The sequence below is a fragment of the Platalea leucorodia genome (assembly GCF_965183815.1).
Source record: "Platalea leucorodia genome assembly, chromosome: Z".
In the NCBI taxonomy this organism is placed as follows: domain Eukaryota; kingdom Metazoa; phylum Chordata; class Aves; order Pelecaniformes; family Threskiornithidae; genus Platalea; species Platalea leucorodia.
Genome location: NC_138858.1, coordinates 88,733,996 through 88,752,207, shown reverse-complemented (window position 1 = coordinate 88,752,207; position 18,212 = coordinate 88,733,996). Strand labels below are relative to the sequence as shown.

Genomic DNA, 18,212 nt, shown 5'->3' with positions numbered 1-18,212 from the left:
GGACCCATCCGTCAGACCCCAGAGGGGTTCATTAACATGGGAAGCTAATTAGGATCCCAGGGGGCACACAGGCACCCACAACCACAGCTGTGGCTATGACAGATGATTTATTAGTATTTTGCTGCTCCTACGGCTTGCCCTGATCCCAAGGGCTGACACTGATCCCCCTCCCCGTGCCGCAATCTGTCCGGATCAGCCCCGGTACCGCGATGAGGGGCAGCGGGGGGGGTCACGGTGACCCAGGGTTAGCACCAGCAGAGAGGTGCCCCCCTCATCTCGCAAGCTCTACCCTTCCCTACAACAAACCAGCAGCTAAAAACCACCCCAAAATAGCATTTTTCCCCAGTTTCACCAGTTCAGGTCACCCACCCCAGTAACACCAACACCCCCCCCTCGCAGGCCGAGGGGGCTGAAGGGTCTTTTGGTGGGGAAAAAACACCCCGAGATGGTGACGTGGAGCATCCTCATCCAGCCGCCGCAGTACAAAAGCAAGACCCAAAAATATTCAGGGTCCAAAGTCCGAAGAGGGATGAGAAGAGGAGGGGCTGGGCAGGGTAGGGAGAGGCTGTCCGTGCTGCGGTAAAAGGTGGTTGGTTTAGGGTATTTTTTCTTGTCAGGGAGGGGAAATATTTACCAGTACAGAAAAATGATTACACGACATGAGATTTCATCAGCCTGGCCACAAACACACAGGGAACAGGATCCCCATCCTCAAGAGGGAGCAGAGCTTTGGAGATGAGACAGGGAGGGAAAAAACTGAACTAAGCTCCGGCAGCAGCAGCATGGCACAGGTCCCTCTCTGGAGCCCGGCTCCCGTCCCGGGGCCGGAGGAGCGGAGGCTCAGCTCCTCAGGCGTATTCCAGCTGGGCAGGGCTGCAGGTGCCATCGCTCTTGTGCTCCGCTGCTGCCATACTCGCCTTCCCCTCGCTGCCGCCGCCCTCGATGGGCTTGGCAGACATATAGTCCCGCACTTCGATCTCCATCTTTTTGGCTTTCAGAGCTGCCGTGTGCAGCTTCTCCAGGAAATCCGGCATACCTGGTGGGAAGGAGAAGCGGGAGAAGGTGAGCGATGCAGGAGGGGGAATGGGCATCTGCTCAGCAACGCAGCCGCTGGGCTCCGGAGATGCAGGAGGGGAGATCCTCCTGTCTTTCCCCCTTCTCACCTCCCCTGATTTTTCTTTTCCCTCCTGACTTTTCTCTTCCCTCCTGATAACGCCGCTCTGCCACTTTATTCAAGGGGCATCCCACAACCTCGCTGGCATTAAGGGATTTCTGCCACTTCCCGTCCCCCTGCTCAGTTAAAACCTCGCGGTTACGGTGCTTTATGGTGGGTTTTTTGTTGTTTTAATTAAAAAAAATAAATCAACTCTTATTTGACTTGCTGAGATCTGTTCTGGAATAGGGGTGCGAGGACCTCGGAGCCAGGCAGCCCCTCCTGCGAGCCCTGGGGAACCTCACCGCCTCCTGGCTATGTTATAAGTGACCTGGGAGCGATTTTGTGACACATTAATTAATGTTTACAATTATCGCCTCTGCCCCAGGCAGGGCTGCACCAGCTCCACGCGGCCCCACCTGGAGATGCTGATCTCCCACCACTCATCATTTTTATTCTAAAACAATGAGCATTAAGAGCACGGAGGAGGCCCCTGCACCATGCAGCTACCGTGGCACAGGGGTGCGTGGGTGACACCAGCCCCCCCCCGGGAGCTTTAGACGCCTTTTACATGTGTTAAAGAGAGCACTCCGGAAGAAAAGAGGTTTCAGTGGCTGGCGAAGCAAGGAAGTTGAAGAAAAAAAGTTGGTCTGATGCTCGAGCATGTTGAATGAACGTCTTTCAACTCGTTCTTGCATCAGTCTCTACCACGAGCTGCGTGACGGTAAGGGGGCAGGGGGAAAAATCACCACACTTGTGGTTTTATTCCCCCTGCTGATAAACAAAATGAGTTAAAGGTGGTGACAGCCCATTTTTCTCCCAATCCCATGAGAAAGCAGCGCTTTCCATCCTCCCCTGCCTGGAGGGCAGTGTTGAACCCCTCAGTAGGTATTGCAATGCCAAGTGCACCTTGGGCTCTTTCAGGTTTATTTTTGAGCAGCTCTGCAGGGGGGACAGCCATCGGCTCAGCCAGATCCTTTAAACACTGCTTTTTTCCCCTCCACTTAAAGCCAAGCTCCTTCATGGAAGTCTCAGCGCAGGCACTGTACCTCTAACTAGAAGGAATTTTCTTCCCCGTTTGCTCTAAGGGGGAGAAGTGAATTGCAGAAAAGCTTCAGAGCCAGCGCTGCTCTGAAGTAAGGAAAAAACAGCTCATTCTATTTAAAAAAAAAAAAAAAAAAAAAAAAAAAAAGGGATCCTGCTGTTTTTTTCCTTCTGCCTGGAGCAGACACTGGGGAGAAAGAGCATCCTTGTGCATGGACACCTTTCCCCCTCACAGCCAGGAATCCAGGCAGGACTTCCTCCCCGTGACAAAGGAAGAGCAGCCCGAGGCACCAAAAATACCCCCAAATCCTCCAGGTCTCAGTTTTTAAGCTTCTCTGTCTATTTTCTGCCCCACACAGGTGCAGGAAGGGGAAGGCAGGAGCACCCGTGCTCGCTCCAGAGTGAGAAGCTGGAGGAATTTGTCACCAAGGGGTGAATTCTCCCCGCCAAAGCTCACTCACCGCTCGAGACCATCCAGCTGACGCAGTAACGGGGGAACACGGTCTGCGGGTTGTCGCTGTAGGTCAGCAAGTAGTCGAAACCGTTCTGGGAAAGGAGAAGGCGAGTGAGCCTGAGCTGGCAGAGAAACTCTGCTGGGCTTTGCATCCTCATTTAAATTCCCTTTAGGGCTGCTTGCAGCGTTAAGAAGGATGCGACGCAGACCCATCAAGACCCAGTAAAAGCACACAGGGAGGGGGTTTTTTTTGAGAAGGAGGTGTCACTCCCCTAGCCCTCCACTGACCCAGCACACTCTCTTCAGCCTCTGGATACCCTGCAAAGACCAAGCAACGCTTTCTCTGAGAACATTAAGCACTAGGAACGAGACTTGCGAGGCTTAAGGCTTTTTTTAAAGAAGCCGGGTGCTCTGAAATGGCGTGTTCAGCTCTCCGGGGGCACCAGACTCCTGCAGGAAGAGTCTTAAGCTACCAGGACAGAGCTTCAAATCCTTCCAGAGCTGCACGTGGATGAGTTTCCCTTGCCTTTTGGAAACAAACTCATCCCTCCTTTCCGACTCGGGACTATTTATCCCAGCTTAGTGCTATGGATCAGGGCCCGAGAAGGCACAGTTCCCCTCAGAGCAGGGGTTGGAGCAGGAGGAAGCAATCTCGTGACAAGCGTTCTGCTCCGTTTCCCAGCCCACCCCAAAACGTACCTCATCAAAGGTTTTGTGGGGACGGATGACCATTTGGGATTCATAGGTTCTGACCCGAACGTACTCGGGGTCTTCGGGGACACTTGGATGCTCCACTGCCCTGGAGGGAACATGAGAAGGGAGCAGCACAAGGTGAGCTCTGGGTGGGGACTACACTGAGCATCTGCTGGTGTTTTGGAGGTGGGTACTAAGAGAACAACATTTTAATCCCAGAGAAGATGGCTGTATTTTCAAGACAGATCCCTAAAGTTTTGACACAGTTTAAAAAAAAAAAAAAAAAAAAGCTCATGAAATCTATACCCAGCTCTCAACTTTGTTTTACAGACGGGAGACGGCAGAAAGCTGCCGGGAGGTCAGCCCGGCAATACGTACCGTGAGACTAGTACCATCAGGTTGTTCTCTTTGTCTACGCTGTACCGTCGAACGTATACATAGTCTCGCGAGTACATAGGGTACTGGGGAGGAGAAAGAACAGGCATCAACCCCACTGGCCATTTGCCTGGGGTAAGGAGGATCACCGGCGCAGGAAAGAAGGAGCCGCTCACCGGGAAATGAGTGACCCAGTGAATCACTTCCGATCCAGTGGCCAGATCTCTCTCGATTACGTCCAATTTGATGACCAGTGAGTCCCACTTCTTCCTATATTCAGTGTCCAGCTGGCAAGAAAGAGAGGCTGAGTCACAACAAAGTCCAACAGCGCTGTTAAAAGGAAGGTAACCGGCCCTTTTCCTCATCCTGTGGAAACAAGCTGTGTCACGGTCAGGCGTTTTACCCACCAGGAAATTATTAAATACTCTTTGAGAGTCACCAGAAGAGGAAGCGCAGAAGCTGGCAGGGCAGGCAGAGAGCGAGCTAGGACCAGAAACCCACTGAGCTCCTGCAGTGGATCGCAGACCACACATGCTGATCCTTCACCCTGCTGTGGGCAGCAGGGACGGGCAGCAAAACCCGACTGGGGCATGGGGTAACTCACCCTGCTTCTGATCTACATTGGGATCGGCTCTAGATCACATAAATGGTATAAAGAGAAGAGAATATTCACCATTTTCTATCCCACCCCTCGGGCAGAGGCTGTACTTTAGTTCTAATGCACACACAGCCCAGATTTCAAAGGTCCTCACCTGTACGTTGAAGAATTGCCTGGGAGTCACATCCGTGTACGACCCGAACACTGCGGTAAAGAGAAAGTTTTTAGTCCCAGGCATAAGCCTGTCTTTATCTCAGTGCAGCAAGAATAAAAGGAAAAGGCATTTTCTAAGGCGGGTGGCAGGGCTGGGAACCCTCCGAAGGGCTATGGGGGGACAGGATCTGTGGAGAGGGATGCAAAGGACTACAATTCCCAGTTTTTCCAGTTTCCTATAAATACAGGCCAGGTGGGACGCAGAAGGCGCACACCCCCCCGAGGACTCGGCGCAGGAAAAACAAGCTACAGGCAGGGTACGGGGAGCACCGTTACCTCGGTACTGGTATAAGTGGGTGCCCTCGATGGGCCGCCGCCAGAGCTTAAAGTGCTTCTTGTCCATGATCATCTCCCAGGGCTGCTCCCCGGGAGCGGCGACAGCCTCTCGTTCCAATTTGGGATCCAGCCGTTGATACTCGCCCGGGCTGCTGCCCTGTAGCAGGCTGGAGATATTCTCCATGTGCTTCATCTCCTGTGCGGACCTGGAGGAAGACGAAAACCAAAACAGTTTGTAACCAAAGTCTCGTCGGAGCCTTTCTGCTAAAGATGGAGCCCCCCGAGACCGGCAAAACCTTCCCAGCACGGTCCAGGCTTCATCTAGAGGGTTTCTGGTGTAGGAAGAGCAGCCTGGGCTCTCCCCTCCTGCCTGGGTCGCTCACTGGCGCAGAAAACCCACGCCTGCAGCGTTTTTCTTTCATCCTAAGGGTCTTGTGCTTATAAATATTACACAGCACTGAAAAATCGTGCCGTGGTGTGTTCATGGGGGGCTTCCCACGTCCTCTGGCAGGGTAGAAACCTAGTTGGGTGTTGAACACACCTGCTGGGGAGTCCCTAAGCCAGGTGGCCCTTGCAGCACCACAAAATGTCACCCGCAGGGCTTGCTCTTCAAGGAGAGGAAGGGATAAAACCTCGCGGATGGTAGCAGTGGCATTGTGCTGGCTGTTTCTTAGGGGAAGCATGCAGGGGCTTGTTCCTTGTACGGATGGGAAGTGCTTCTCCCCCACCCCACTGAGATCCAGCAGAAAAACCACCCTCCATCCTCGGTGAATATCAGCCTTTCCACGAAGGAAAAAAACCCACAGCGGTCACCATCAGATGCTCTCAAACCAAGATTTGTTTTCCTGGCTGGATCAAATAGAAGCTGCGCAGGATGAAACAGAAAGTAAGACGGATTTAAGGAAATGAAGGATTTTCAGACTGAAGGCGCTGAGGTATGAAGTCATCTGCAGGATTGAGACTTGGGGTGCAAAAGGAAGCAGGGAGGGGAAGGGGGTTTCGGGGTAGCGAGGGTTGGCTCATGAGAGCCCGTCTCGGTCTGCAAAGCGACAAGAAGCGAATCACCGACAGCAGCCAGTTTGCCAGGCAGCAAACAGGAACAGCAGCCTCTCCTACGAGAGGGAAGGAAACAGAAGCGGGGGCTTCCCACAGACGTGGCTCCACAGAGCATCAACCCCCCCAGTTTCAGCATCCTTCACCTACAGAAACTGGGTTCAGATCTTGGGTCTCAAAAATACACGGGGAAGAGAAGAGGGCAAGAAAACTTCCCACCACCGGGATAAATCCCTCTGAGCTGCAGCTTCAGCCCCTCAGAATAAAACACTAGAGAGGAATGGCTGGTTTATCTACACCTGGAGTCCTCAACCTCAAGGAAGGAGGATCACTCGCTGTCTGCATCGCTTTCAACCCTCCTGGTGATGCCTGAAGACACTAATTATATTAAAGTAATTAGCATCAGCCGGAACTAAAGTATGAATTTGTAACCTGCAAGGCAGGTCTCACTGGTCTGTCTGAATTAATGTTCGTGGTTGCTGGAAATCGCCAAGCTCCCAGCCTTCCCAGACTGGTCTGAAAGCTTCACAGGACAAATTTGATCCACAAAGCCGCCTTCCCCCGCCATGTTTGGTGGGCACAGCTCTGGCCTGACCCCCCACAAACACTCCCCTGTGCCCCAAAACAGCCCTACTGTTACGTTCACTGACCAGGGAGAGCCCCACTCCCTCCATCGCCTCCTTCCCACCTCTGGTTTATTGATTACAGCCTTCGCTCCATCCCTCCGTGAGTCGACTCCTCTCACTGATACAGCAAAACCTGAACTGGCTGGGTTAGCGAACTGAGACGGGGTTGGAGAGGTGCGGAGCCCGCGGGAGCGGCGGCAAGCCGGGGCAATGGGACGAGGAGACTTTTCTAAGCTGGATCACCTCCGTGACCGCAGCCAAGCTGCTCCACGGGGATAGCGGGATGGGACGGGATCAAACCGGGGCAGGGAGCAAAGCCTCCGTGCTCCTGCTTCGCCACCTCCATCCTCACTGGAGACGAGCTAGAAAAATAACAGCCACAGGATTTATCCGCATCGACGCGTGAGGCTGCTACTGGCCTGGCCCTTGTCCCTCTACAAACAAGCACCCATCTCATGGCATAAAAACCAAAATCCATGACCCCCCTCTCCCTGAGGAAGGGGCGTGGTACCGCAGCACCTGAAAACCAAACCACTGTCGCCAGCATCTGATCGGTGAGGGCTTGGAGACACTGGCTGCAAAACCCTCACAAGCCCAACCCCGCGCCTTAAACCTGCTCATTTTCATTTCTAAATGAAGCTAACTGACAGAGCAGGAGGCTCCCAGCCCGGCAGCAAAGCTCTCACCTTGGCAGGGGCTCCATCACCCAGCGCAGCCTGCTCCAACCGGCCGCACGGAGGACGAGGCACCTTCGTTAGCTGGTGGCTAAAGGACAGGCAGATGCCGACAGCCGCCTGAGCCGCTTCCCTGGCCGGCGTCCAGCCCCGGCCTCGCTCAGCCGGGGGGGCTGCATCGGTGTTTCTGCACTGGCGGCGGGCGGGATGCCACCGCAGGGGACGGCGGGGCAGGCTGGAGGTGACGCCGACCCTGGGCAGAGCTCTCCCTCGCCATTTTTGACACCCCGACAGCTACAAACCACCACGCCAGAAGGTGGGGACAGCACCACCGGAGCAGGGACTTTAGTTTTACCAAGGGGAAAAAAAAAAAGTCTCCCATAAAGTTAAATGAGAGGAGGACAGAGGAGAAGGAGAGCTGGGAGGGGAAGAGAAAGACGATACCAAAGCGGAGAGCTATTTTAAACCCCAGGAGGAGACACAGCTCCCTGGCTGACACAAAGGCACGGTTGAGCTAAGCGGGAAGAGTTTCACTGCATAGTTTCATCCTGTTTATTTATTTCTGCCATCATTTCGAGCCCATCTGCGACGTAATCCCACCTGTCTTGTAAGAATACACTGGATGTTGAAGAGGGGAGAACAAAGGTCTCCTGCCAAGACCTCCCGCAACTCCAACTCGTTATAACAATGAGCAAAGACTCTGCTGAGGACTTGATTGCTCCCACAACTAGACTGACGCCTAATGAGCCATGACAGAGAGTAAATGATTAAAGGAATAAGGAGAAAGTAAATAATAAAGAGGAAAAGTAAAAGCGAACTCTCCCTTGCCTGGTAAAGCGCACTGGAAGAAGATTGGGCTTGCAGAGTCTTTAAATTAAGGTGAGGAGGCTCAAGCCTGCAAGGAGTAACCTTGAACAAGAAAAGATCAACTCCGCTTTTAATCCCAGGCCTAAGCCAAGCCCTGCTGAGCCCACTGGAAAACATCAGGCAGGGTTTATCTGCAGTGCTGGGACCCAAAAGGCTGCGCAACACAGAGCGGCAGCTCCTTCCTAGGGAATAAAATCAGGATTTGGCTCTTTTTCCAGCGTTGGCTGCGTGTAAAGGCTGGGGATCGCTCTAAAATGTTGGAAGGTGTCACAAATCAGGGTGTGATGCTTGTTTCTCATTAGCTCTAAGATTTAATTAAGCCTTAGGTAAGCGACTTAAACAAAGACCAGGTATTTAACATCCACATGACAGTCTGGATGAGGCATACGGATGTAGAATTTAAGAGAGGGGAAACGCGGTGATGCCCCATCGCACCCTGAACTTCTCATTAAGTCTTAATTACCCTGTCCTGACTCACCCCCCACTTTGTTACAGGCTACATTGGATAATTACAGCTAAATGAAGCTGCATGCTTCCACAGCCATCTCAAAAGGCAACTGGAAAGGTCAGAGGGCCCTTCCATCCTCATCCCGTTGGATTGGGGGGCTCTGTGCGTGTGTGTGCATGCGTGTCCCACGCCAGCACCGTCCCCCAGGTGTAAATGCTCCATGCAGCAGCACGATGGGGAGCACCCAGTATCGGGGGGGGGGGGGGGGGGAACCACCTCTTTCTGCAGCACCCCCGGGGGGAGGTGGGGGTGTAAGGGCCACCCTAAAACGATGGCGGGGAGGGTTTGGGGGAGGCAGCCCGTTGGGGCAGGATCTGGGGGGCAGAAGGTGCACCCCCAGAGGCCAAGGATGGGGGGGGAGAAAGCTGGGGGGAGGCACCAAGCAGAAAACTGGGGGGCCAAGGGGCACCCCGAGGCCCCAGTGACTTTGCAGAGGGTGCACCAAGCAGGGACAGGATTTAGGGAACACAGTATGCCCCCGCCCAGCACCCCAGAAAAAGGGCTGGGGGACACCCCCCCGAGGACAACAGCGTGGGGCAGCACCCCAGGAGATTTAGGGGGGTACCCTGCGGGGGGGAGGACTTGAGGGGGCACCCCCAGGTCACGATACGGGGCAGAACCTGCAGAGGGTGGGAACACCAGGGCTGGGAAGGTTTGTGAGGGCACCCCCGCCCAAAAAGAGTTGTGGGGGAGAGCCCTGAGGGTCTGGGGGCACCCCAGGCCCTACGGAACGGGGGAGCGGGGGGGCTGGGGGCCACCGAGGATTGGGGGGTGGGGGGCCACCGAGTGTCCCGGTCCCGGGGGGCCCCGCGGCGGACACCCACCGCTGCAGCTCCTCCTCCTCGATGCGCTGCCCGTCCCAGACGAAGACACCGGCCAGGGTCGCCATGAGGCGGCCGGTGGCGGCGAAGGCGGGGCGGCCTCGGAGCGGCCCCCGCCACCACCACCACCACCACCACCCGCCGCCGCCGCCGCCGCGCCTCGCCCGCTCCGCCGCCGCCCCGTCCCCGCCGCTACCGCCGCCGCCGCGGCACCAGGCCCGCCGGGCCCGCCGCGCCCGCTGCCCCGTCACGCAGCTGCACTGCCGCGCCAGCAGGCCCAGGAGGCCCCGCCGCCCCGCGCCGCCCCCCGCCTGGCCGCCGGCAGCGGGGGGGGGCCTCGGCGGGCCCGGGCGGGCGGGGGCCGAGGCGGGTGGCGCGGGCGCAGCGGGCGACGAGGCCGACGAGCGGCCGCCGCGGCTGCAACATGCCGCCGCTCCTCCGCCGGCCGCCCCGCGTCGCGCTCGGCGCGTCATCGCGCCGCGCCGCCCCGCCATTGGCCCGCCGCCTCGTCGCCCCGCGCGGCCATTGGGCGGTGGCGCGGAGGGCCCGCCCCCGCGGGCGCGCGGAGGCCGAGGGAGGCGACGGCAAGGGCGCGCGGGGCGCCGAAGGCTCGGTGGGCGGGGCGACCCGGGGAGCGCCGGGGGCGTGGTCTTGCGGGGGCGTGGCCGTCCACCGGAGGGGCGGGGCTTGGCGCGGGACCACGCCCCCACCGCGGAGGGCGGGGCGGGGTGCAGGCAGGGCCGGTTATGGGGGGCCGTGGCGTGCAGGCAGGGCTCATTATTGGGTGCAGGCAGGGCTGGTTATTGGGGGGCAATGGGGTGCAGGCAGGGCCAGTTACTGGGTGTGGGCAAGGCTGGTTATTGGGGGTGAGCGGGTGTGGGCAGGGCCGGTCATTGGGGTGCAATGGTGCAGGCAGGGCCAGTTATTGGGGGGCAGCAGGTGCAGGCAGGGGCAGCGGGTGCACGCAGGGCCGGCTATGGGGGGCAATGGGGTGCAGGCAGGGACAGTTACTGGGAGGCAGCAGGTGCAGGCAGGGTCAGTTATTGGGGTGCAATGGGGTGCAGGCAGGGCCGGTTATTGGGGGGCCGTGGGTGCAGGTAGGGCTGGTTAGCGGGGGCAGGGGTGTTTATTGGGGCGCAGGGCAGAGCGCGGCGGGCACGAGGCAGCACCATTCAGCACCGTTCCCCGGGGCGCAGCGCGAGGAGGGGCACCCCCTTTTCTGGAAGAAAGCGCAAGCTCCCACACACGGCTCTGTGCACCCCCTTTATTTCCTCTGGAGAAGTGCGGGGGGAGCCCCGCGCCCCCGCCTCCCGTCTGGATTCCAGTGGAGGGAAATGACGTCACTTGCCTCTTTTTGGGTTTTTTTTTTACAGAAATACAGTATGTTTATGCACAGACTATTTACACTCAAGCCCCTCTGTTGCATATAAGTCACCGGTGGGGAAACCCGAACTGTTTTCCAGCCGGATTGCCGTGCCAGCCGGATGCCGGGGAAGAGCCGGCGGGATGTTTTCTTTGGCCGAGACCCCGTGGGTGGGATGGAGGAGGAAGAGGAGCCGCCCCGGGGCCGCTAAACCCCCTGAAGCTGCCGGCTTCTCCCCGCGCTCCGTGCCCTTCCATCAAAACCCCCGAGGGTTTTAAGGGGCTGATTTTCCTCCTTGAGTCCTGCAGGACGCGGGCAGTGCCCTCCCCGGGCTGAGTTTTCTGGTTTTGTGCCATAGCCCGAGCCTCAGTGAGCGGCCGAACCTCTTGCATAGCCAGTGCTGCTGCGGGTGCGGGGCGGGAAAAAAAGGACGAGCTGGCAGCAGGAAAACAGGTAATAAAAGCATTAAAGGGATCACCGGGAGCCTAGGACCTGTCCTAAAACTCCTTCCCTAGAACTACCATACCCTCTGCGGAGCCAGCCTCAAGTTTTTTGGTGCTGCAGTGCTCGCGTCGATGCATCCCTGCGTGGTTTTTATCCTATTCAATTTGCCTTAAACAGCCCCAAAAAACCCCGCTCTGTCCCTGCCGGCTACCTCCTCCGGGCTTGGCTGCGGGTCTGGACGTGCCGGATCGGCTTTCCCGTGGCTCTCTAGCACCATCCGGGGAAGCGTTCGCTCCTCGAGGTCCGGCATCTCTCAGGGCTTGCAGAACGAATGGGGAAATAAACTAAGAGCGGGACAGAAAAACACCGAGATTAAAAGCGGGGGCAAAAAGCAAGAGAGTCAGATCAGCACGGAGATCGGGAACTTGCATAAAAGCTACAGGCAGAGACACTGGTTTTCCAGCACAGGCTCAAACTGCTTCCCGGGAGCTGTCGCTGTACCAACGTCTGGTTGTATCTTGGCTAAAAAAACCCCAAGATTTGCTCGGTGAGATGCCGACAGGAGCTGGACGCCACGGTGGGGGGGACAGAGCACCCCTGAAACCACCGCTGGCATCAGAAGAGCTTCTTTGACATCAGTCCGCACTACGCTGCCTGCTTGCAAACCTCACTCGGGGGTTTTACAGCGGTGACAGTCCCCGGCAGCTGGCCCCGAAACCGTCACCGTCCTCCCCCGAGCCTGAAATAAAGTGCAAAATGCTCGTGTGGTCAGCGCCAGTCAGAGAAGAGGATCCCGACAGAGCGGTGGGGGGTTTGTTCTACCTTCCTCCTGCCGTACAGCCGCTATAAAGGGCTGTTCCTCTCCCACCGGCACATCGTGGCAGGCGTTTCCCCTATATATATATAAATATATACACACACACATGAGTCACACCTTTCTCCGGGTGTTATGTTACACCTCGGCAGAGGAGGGACTGAGTTCACCGCGCGCCGGGCTGGGAATCCAGCGTGATTTCCCCTCTCCTTCCTGGCGCAGGGTGGGGATGAGATCTCCGATGGGGAAGAGCGGATCCCAGGGCCCCTTGTGCCGGGGAGAAGCTACGCCGGGGGTGACGCCGTCGTTATTTCGGCCAGCCGAGCCAGTGCAGGGTTAAAACTCACGCCGTGGAGTTAATAAAATACGGGATAGGAAGAAAATGCCAGTCATCTGACCTGAAAAGTTCTTTCCTCTGCACGGGAGAGATCAGAAGAGCGAAGGAGGTGCCAAGAAAATCAATTCTAGGGTTGGGAGAAGCCATGACAGCGTCCCGGTGCGGGTGACATCAGGGGGTGTACGCCGGAGGTGGCTGGAATTGGTTGATCACTTCGTACTCGGCTGGGTAAGGTTCGTTCTCCTCCATCTCGGACAGGAGCTCCAGGGCTTGCTCCTCTTCCTCGGTGGGGTAGTGACGCAGCAGGTTGGCGGCGGTGGCGAGGATGGAGGCTCCCCCGGCGCCCGCCACCAGGTAGAAGCTGATGGCGAAGGTGACGTAGACTTGGGAACCGTGGTATTTTTTGTGCTGCTGTTGTTGGGCAAGGATCAGCTCCGAGGCCCAGTAGCAGAATCCGATGACGGTGGCACACTGCAGGACTGAGAGAGGCCGGGAGAGACACTGAGCAGACAGCACACAAAATAAATCCGCAAATTCGTTTCATGGCTGATCTGGCAAAGGGACGCCATGACCTGCTTGCCAGTGGTTTAAGCAGGCAGAGTGTGAGAGTCGGCAGTGAAAGGGGGCGGCGGATGCCCGAAATTCAGCCCGAGAAAGGGGAAAACACAGTGGAGGATCACGGGCTGAGAATGAACCCAGCTAAGTGGGGCAGCCAGCAACACAAACTAAACCTGAACGCGTTGGAAGGGGGTTTTTTAGCGACCTAGAAGGAGAGGCAGGGACAAATCAGTGCTCAGTGTTTGGGGCAGTCTGACAGCTCGGACTTTGCCTGAGCCGCTCAGGTCTGACACGGGTAATTCTGCCAGGGATAAGGGATATTAAAGCTCCTTTGACCTCACGAGCCAGAAAAGATGACCTTCTTCCCCAGAAAGGCACTATGGGATCTCTTTGAAAAATAAGACCCATTAGTAGACAGTTAATGTTCCTCCTTGACTTCTTCCCCCTAAGATTTAACTCCAGTTTTAGCCGTGTGAGGCTGCTGTTGCCCTTCAGACCCAAAACGCCAAAAGGGGAAGCTCTACAGGTCAGATGGGTGCCGCAGCTCCAAACCAAAGGCTGAAAAAAAGCCTTTGGGGGCTTTTTTTCTGTGTCTGTGAGGGTCAGGGACGGAAAAAAGAAACCCATGGGCTTCTCTCCAGCGTGGTAGAAATCCCATCGCTGCCGGTGGGGATTTACCTGTGAGGATGTGAGCGAAAGCGTAGCGGCGAGTGATCTTCAACGCTGGGTGCTTGGGGCCAAAGACGTCCAGGAGGAAAGCCGAGAGGCTGCAGATGATTCCCAGGAAGCAGAAGGCGGCGATGACCCGGAGCAGCAGGACTGTCTGTGGGTTCATGCAGTAATCTGCAAGGTGAAGAAGAGAGGTGGCTGCTGAGCACCGGAAAACTCCTCTTTTCCACCCAAATCACTCATCAGACAGAGCAACTGGTATCATGACACCCCCTGCTCCGATCCCGCCCAGCGTTTTCCTTTGAGGTTTAACAACGCAGCTCTCAACAGAAACCGGAGCATAGCGGGGCGCTTTTAATTAGGCTCTAGAAAACGAACCTCCTTTATACAGCAGCAGTTGCACGGGTTCCTTATTTAAAGTGAAGCTGGGGGTGTTACTAGAAAGTCTTTTTATTAATGCCATGTCCCGCTGGCGAACAAGAGAAGGACATAAGCCTGCAGCGAGGGAGATCCCACGCTCCTCCACCCAAATTCAAGCGCACGTGGACTCTGCCCCTCCATAAGCGGGTCCGCAGCTGGCGCCAGGGGTATTTGGAGGTTCAAGGTCACACACCCCACCCCGGCTTCCACAGGGTCCCTCCAACGAGGCGGTGGAGAAAGGAAAGAGGGGAAGGGGCTCCGGTCACCTCACCCGCTGTGAGCCATGAGAGGTTTTAATAAATAAAGCCAGGCGTTCATTTTAACGTCACATTAAAAAGCACTAACAAACACGCTGGCGTGACACGGGGCTGGAAACGAGTCACAGGCGCGTGGCCCTGACGCTGTCCGTGCCGGGCGGGTGGCCTCCCCGTGCCGTCCGCGGGGCCTCCCCGTGCCGTCCACGGCTGCCAGGACAGAGGCAACCGAAAGCGGGCAAACAAACGCGTCACGCAGCTGCCCGCCTCCTTTTGCCATCAGAATCGTGCATTTGAAAGCTTGAACCGCATCAGCTTCTTGTTTTAACTCATAAAAAAAAAAAAAAAAAAAGACCCAACAATGCACAAATCCCGCTGGAGGGATTCGGTCGCCTGTTAGCTCAAAAAATAAGCTGGAAACGGTGTTTTCGTGCTTGTTCCTGACTGATAATCGCACGGGAGCTGCTCGGGCAGGGGGTGAGGCCCGTTTCCCGGCCAGTAAATGCAAACACAGTTTATTGCCGATATTCGGAGCTGAATCTGTAGGGCGTGGCAGGGCGCGCCGAGCCCTGAGTGGTTTCAGTGCTGAAACGGGGAAAAAACGCCTCATTTTGGCGATGTTGGAAGGCGGAAACCTTCGTTAATGACCTGGGGGGCGGCTGGGGCCCGGCGGTGCTGGGGGCAGCGGTGGGGCCGGCGGGCCGGCCCAGGCGAGGCCCGGAGCCCCCGAGAGCCGGCCGCCCCCCCCCCGCCACACCGGGCCCGGCGCCCCCGAGCAGCGGGGACACGCGCACCCGGCCCGGCCTCACCTCGCAGCAGCTCGGGGTCGACGTATCCCAGGACGTCGGCGACGCCCAGCTCCTGCCGGGCGCAGGTGCCGCCGTGGATGCGGAGCCAGGCGGGCTCGGCCAGCGCCGTGCAGAGCGCCGTGATGGAGAGAGCCCCGGGCAGCGCCGAGGCCAGGCTGCGCTCCGGCTGCTTGGGCAGGCCGCTCCCCGCCGCTCCGCGCCGCCGCCGCCCGCCGGGCAGCCCCGGCCCGCCCGGGGTGTACATCCCGACCCGCCGGGGCCCAGCCGCAGCGGCTCCGCCTCCGAGCCTTCCGCCACCGCCCCGCTTCCGGTCGACGCCGCTTCCGGTTCCGGCGCGCTGACGTCACGCTGCATCGCCGGTAACGTCGCCATGAAGGAGGCGTTGGAGCTGCTTTGCCGCGTACCGGCGCACCCCGACTCCCGGTGCTGGTTCCTGGCCTGGAGCCCCGGCGGCGGCCTGCTGGCCTCCTGCGGCGGCGACCGCCTCGTCCGCCTCTGGGGGCGGGAAGGTGAGGGGGGGCGGGCGGCGGGGCGGGGCCGCGGGGGCGGGGCGGGGGCGGGGCTTAGGAGCCGGTGAGGGGGCGGGGCCAGAGGGAGGCTGTGGTGAGGGGGCGTGGCCGGAAGCGCAGGGGGGGCGGAGCTAGGAGAGGCAGGGGTCTAGGGGCGTGGCTGTGGTGAGGGGCAGGGCTAAGGGGCTGGGAGGGAGGGGCTGTGGTGAGGGGGTGTGGCCAGGGGAATGAGGGAGGGGCTATGGTGAGGGGCGGGGCTGTAGTGAGGGGGCGGGGCCGGAAGGGCAGCGAGGGTGGGGCTGGGTGAGGGGGCGGGGCTAGAAGGGCGTGTCTGCGGTGAGGGGCGGGGCTAAGGGGCTGGCGTGGACTCAATGGGGCGGGGCTAAGGCAATGAGGGAGGGGCTGGGAGGGGCGGGGCGAGAGGGAGGCCGTGGTGAGTGGGTGGGGCAGAGGGGCAGAGAGGGCGGGGCCATAGTGAGGGGGCGGGGCTGTGGGCACAATGGCTGTGTGGGATGGCGAGGGGGCAGGGCTAGAGTGGCTGTGAGGGTGGGGCTGTGGTGAGGGGGCGGGGCCAGAGGGGAATGAGGGTGGGGCTGCGAGGGTGTGCCTGTGGAGGGGTGGGGAGGGGGCGGGGCTGTGTGGGAGGGGCTTCTTTGGGGAGGGGCGGGGCTTGTAGCATGGGCGGGGCCTCCCCCCATCCCGCTCCCCCCAGGGCCGGGCTGGTCCTGCCGGGCGGTGCTGGGCGAGGGGCACCAGCGCACGGTGCGCAGGGTGGCCTGGTCCCCCTGCGGCTCCTACCTGGCCTCCGCCAGCTTCGACGCCACCACCTGCATCTGGAAGAGGCACGAGGACGGCTTCGAGGTGAGACCCCGCCCCGGACCCAGCCCCCCGCGCCCGCGCCCCGCTCTTCCCCTCTCCTCCCCTCCCCTCTCCTCTCCCTCCCCAGTGTGTCACCACCCTGGAGGGGCACGAGAACGAGGTGAAGTCGGTGGCCTGGGCTCCCTCCGGCACCCTGCTCGCCACCTGCAGCCGGGACAAGAGCGTCTGGGTCTGGGAAGGTGAGGGGAGAGCAGGGGGAGCAGCCCCCCCGGCGCTGGGGGGGGACAGTGGAGGGCTGCCCCCGCTCGCCGGCCTCCCCTCGTCTCACCCTAACAGTTTTCTCCCTGCAGTGGATGAGGAGGAGGAGTACGAGTGCGTCAGCGTCCTCAACTCCCACACGCAGGACGTCAAGCACGTGGTTTGGCACCCCAACCAGGAGGTGAGTGGGAACAAGGCCTGGCACGGGGACACACACTGTTTTTTCCACGCCGGATCCTACCCCAGCGCTGGGAATGGGCCTGGAGAGCGGCAACCTGGTCCCCTTCTGGCTCCAAACTCGAACCGCGGGTGAAGGGCAGCTTCGCCTGAGCTGCCTGGCGCCCGGTTGATTCCTCCGCCCTCCCTCAGCTCTTGGCCTCGGCCAGCTACGACGACACGGTGAAGCTGTACCACGAAGAGGAGGACGACTGGGTGTGCTGCGCCACGCTGGAGGGCCACGAGTCGACGGTGTGGAGCGTGGCCTTCGACCGCAGTGGCGAGCGCTTGGCTTCCTGCAGCGACGACAAGACCGTGCGCATTTGGCGCCGGTACAAGCCAGGCAACGAGGAAGGTGAGGCTCCCAGCCCGTCTTAGCGTGCCGCAGGGCTCGGAGCTGCCTGTAAGCTGCTGGGGAAAAGAGCGGGCAGGGGAAAAGAGCGGGCAGGGAGCCGAGGTTATTCTCTTGCCTTCCAGGGGTGGCCTGCAGCGGTACCGACCCCACCTGGAAGTGCGTCTGCAACCTCTCTGGCTACCACACGAGGACCATCTACGACGTGGCATGGTGAGTGGAGGGAGGCGGTGGCGGAGCCGCCCGGCTCCCTTTTCTCCCGGCGGCAGCGTGGGTGACCCGCCCGGTGCTGCCCCGGCTCCAGGTGCCACCTCACCGGGGCGCTGGCGACGGCCTGCGGCGACGACGCCATCCGGGTCTTCGAGGAAAGTGTGTCCTCTGACCCGCAGCAGCCCACCTTCAGCCTCGCCGCCCACGTTCCCCGGGCGCACTCGCAGGACGTCAACTGCGTGGCCTGGAACCCGAAGGAACCAGGCTTGCTGGCCTCCTGCAGCGACGACGGCGAGATCGCCTTCTGGAAGTACCAGCGCCCCGAAGTTTGCTGAGAGGTTCAGTCCCCTTGCCTGTCCCCCTGCGCACGCAGCCCCGTGTCGGTGCCGAGAGCAGGGCAGGGAAGATGCTGACCGATCCCCTCTGCCCCGCGAGTTGGACTTTTGCCTGCCCAGGGGACCGCGGGGGTCCCACCGGCCTCCCTGGGGATGCAGATGGGAGCACGGCACCTCTGCTGGGATCCCGCCGGCTTTGGGAGGCAGGGCAGGAGTTGCTCCTGACTCCTTCTGGCCCACGCTCAATAAATCAGTGGTGTCCTGCCCAAAGCCTCTGGCTCTTCCTTGTGGTGCTGTCACCAACGCGGCTGCCACCCTCGGGATGGGCGGAACGGGGTGGAGGTGCTCCCCAGGGAGCGGGAGGAGGTGGCACAGGAGGACGGGCCAGCTGGAAGCCGGTTTTACACCTCACAGTGAAGCGCGGCCCGAGGGGATGTGTTTAGGTCCGCTCCTGCAGGCTGGCACCGGCATGGTGCTCCTAAAAACGGCT

At 59.4% G+C, this 18,212-nt stretch overlaps 3 protein-coding genes across 3 annotated transcripts; 1 reads left to right on the top strand and 2 right to left on the bottom strand.

The window, feature by feature from the left end:
* Positions 1-88: 88 nt before the first annotated feature.
* LOC309602275 (stAR-related lipid transfer protein 7, mitochondrial-like) lies at positions 89-9,781 on the bottom strand (the record flags this gene model as incomplete). The annotated part of the gene is given in 9 exon segments (XM_082335709.1): positions 89-1,036; positions 2,659-2,743; positions 3,351-3,450; positions 3,723-3,805; positions 3,896-4,006; positions 4,472-4,521; positions 4,807-5,012; positions 9,359-9,687; positions 9,689-9,781. Coding segments are annotated over 9 exon segments (1,245 nt in total). The 3' UTR covers positions 89-848.
* An 898-nt stretch (positions 9,782-10,679) lies between these two features.
* TMEM127 (transmembrane protein 127) lies at positions 10,680-15,347 on the bottom strand. The gene is made up of 3 exons (XM_082336966.1): positions 15,024-15,347; positions 13,550-13,714; positions 10,680-12,792 (listed from the first exon to the last, which is right to left on the bottom strand). Exons 1-3 carry the CDS (start codon positions 15,265-15,267, stop codon positions 12,485-12,487), a joined length of 717 nt encoding a protein of 238 aa, XP_082193092.1. The 5' UTR covers positions 15,268-15,347; the 3' UTR covers positions 10,680-12,484.
* CIAO1 (cytosolic iron-sulfur assembly component 1) lies at positions 15,335-17,949 on the top strand. Its single transcript, XM_082336965.1, has 7 exons — positions 15,335-15,532; positions 16,245-16,393; positions 16,479-16,590; positions 16,702-16,790; positions 16,979-17,180; positions 17,303-17,390; positions 17,482-17,949. Exons 1-7 carry the CDS (start codon positions 15,394-15,396, stop codon positions 17,720-17,722), a joined length of 1,020 nt encoding a protein of 339 aa, XP_082193091.1. The 5' UTR covers positions 15,335-15,393; the 3' UTR covers positions 17,723-17,949.
* Positions 17,950-18,212: the final 263 nt, after the last annotated feature.

Excerpts from the sequence above, each read along its gene's own strand:
- CIAO1 (XM_082336965.1), top strand. The coding sequence starts at position 15,394 with ATGAAGGAGGCGTTGGAGCTGCTTTGCCGCGTACCGGCGCACCCCGAC. Across the intron at positions 16,591-16,701 it reads GAGCGTCTGGGTCTGGGAAG|TGGATGAGGAGGAGGAGTAC; the intron begins GTGAGGGGAGAG and ends TTCTCCCTGCAG. Across the intron at positions 17,181-17,302 it reads CAAGCCAGGCAACGAGGAAG|GGGTGGCCTGCAGCGGTACC; the intron begins GTGAGGCTCCCA and ends CTTGCCTTCCAG.
- TMEM127 (XM_082336966.1), bottom strand. The coding sequence starts at position 15,267 with ATGTACACCCCGGGCGGGCCGGGGCTGCCCGGCGGGCGGCGGCGGCGC. Across the intron at positions 13,715-15,023 it reads CGACCCCGAGCTGCTGCGAG|ATTACTGCATGAACCCACAG; the intron begins GTGAGGCCGGGC and ends TTCACCTTGCAG. Across the intron at positions 12,793-13,549 it reads TTTCGCTCACATCCTCACAG|TCCTGCAGTGTGCCACCGTC; the intron begins GTAAATCCCCAC and ends GGCCTCTCTCAG.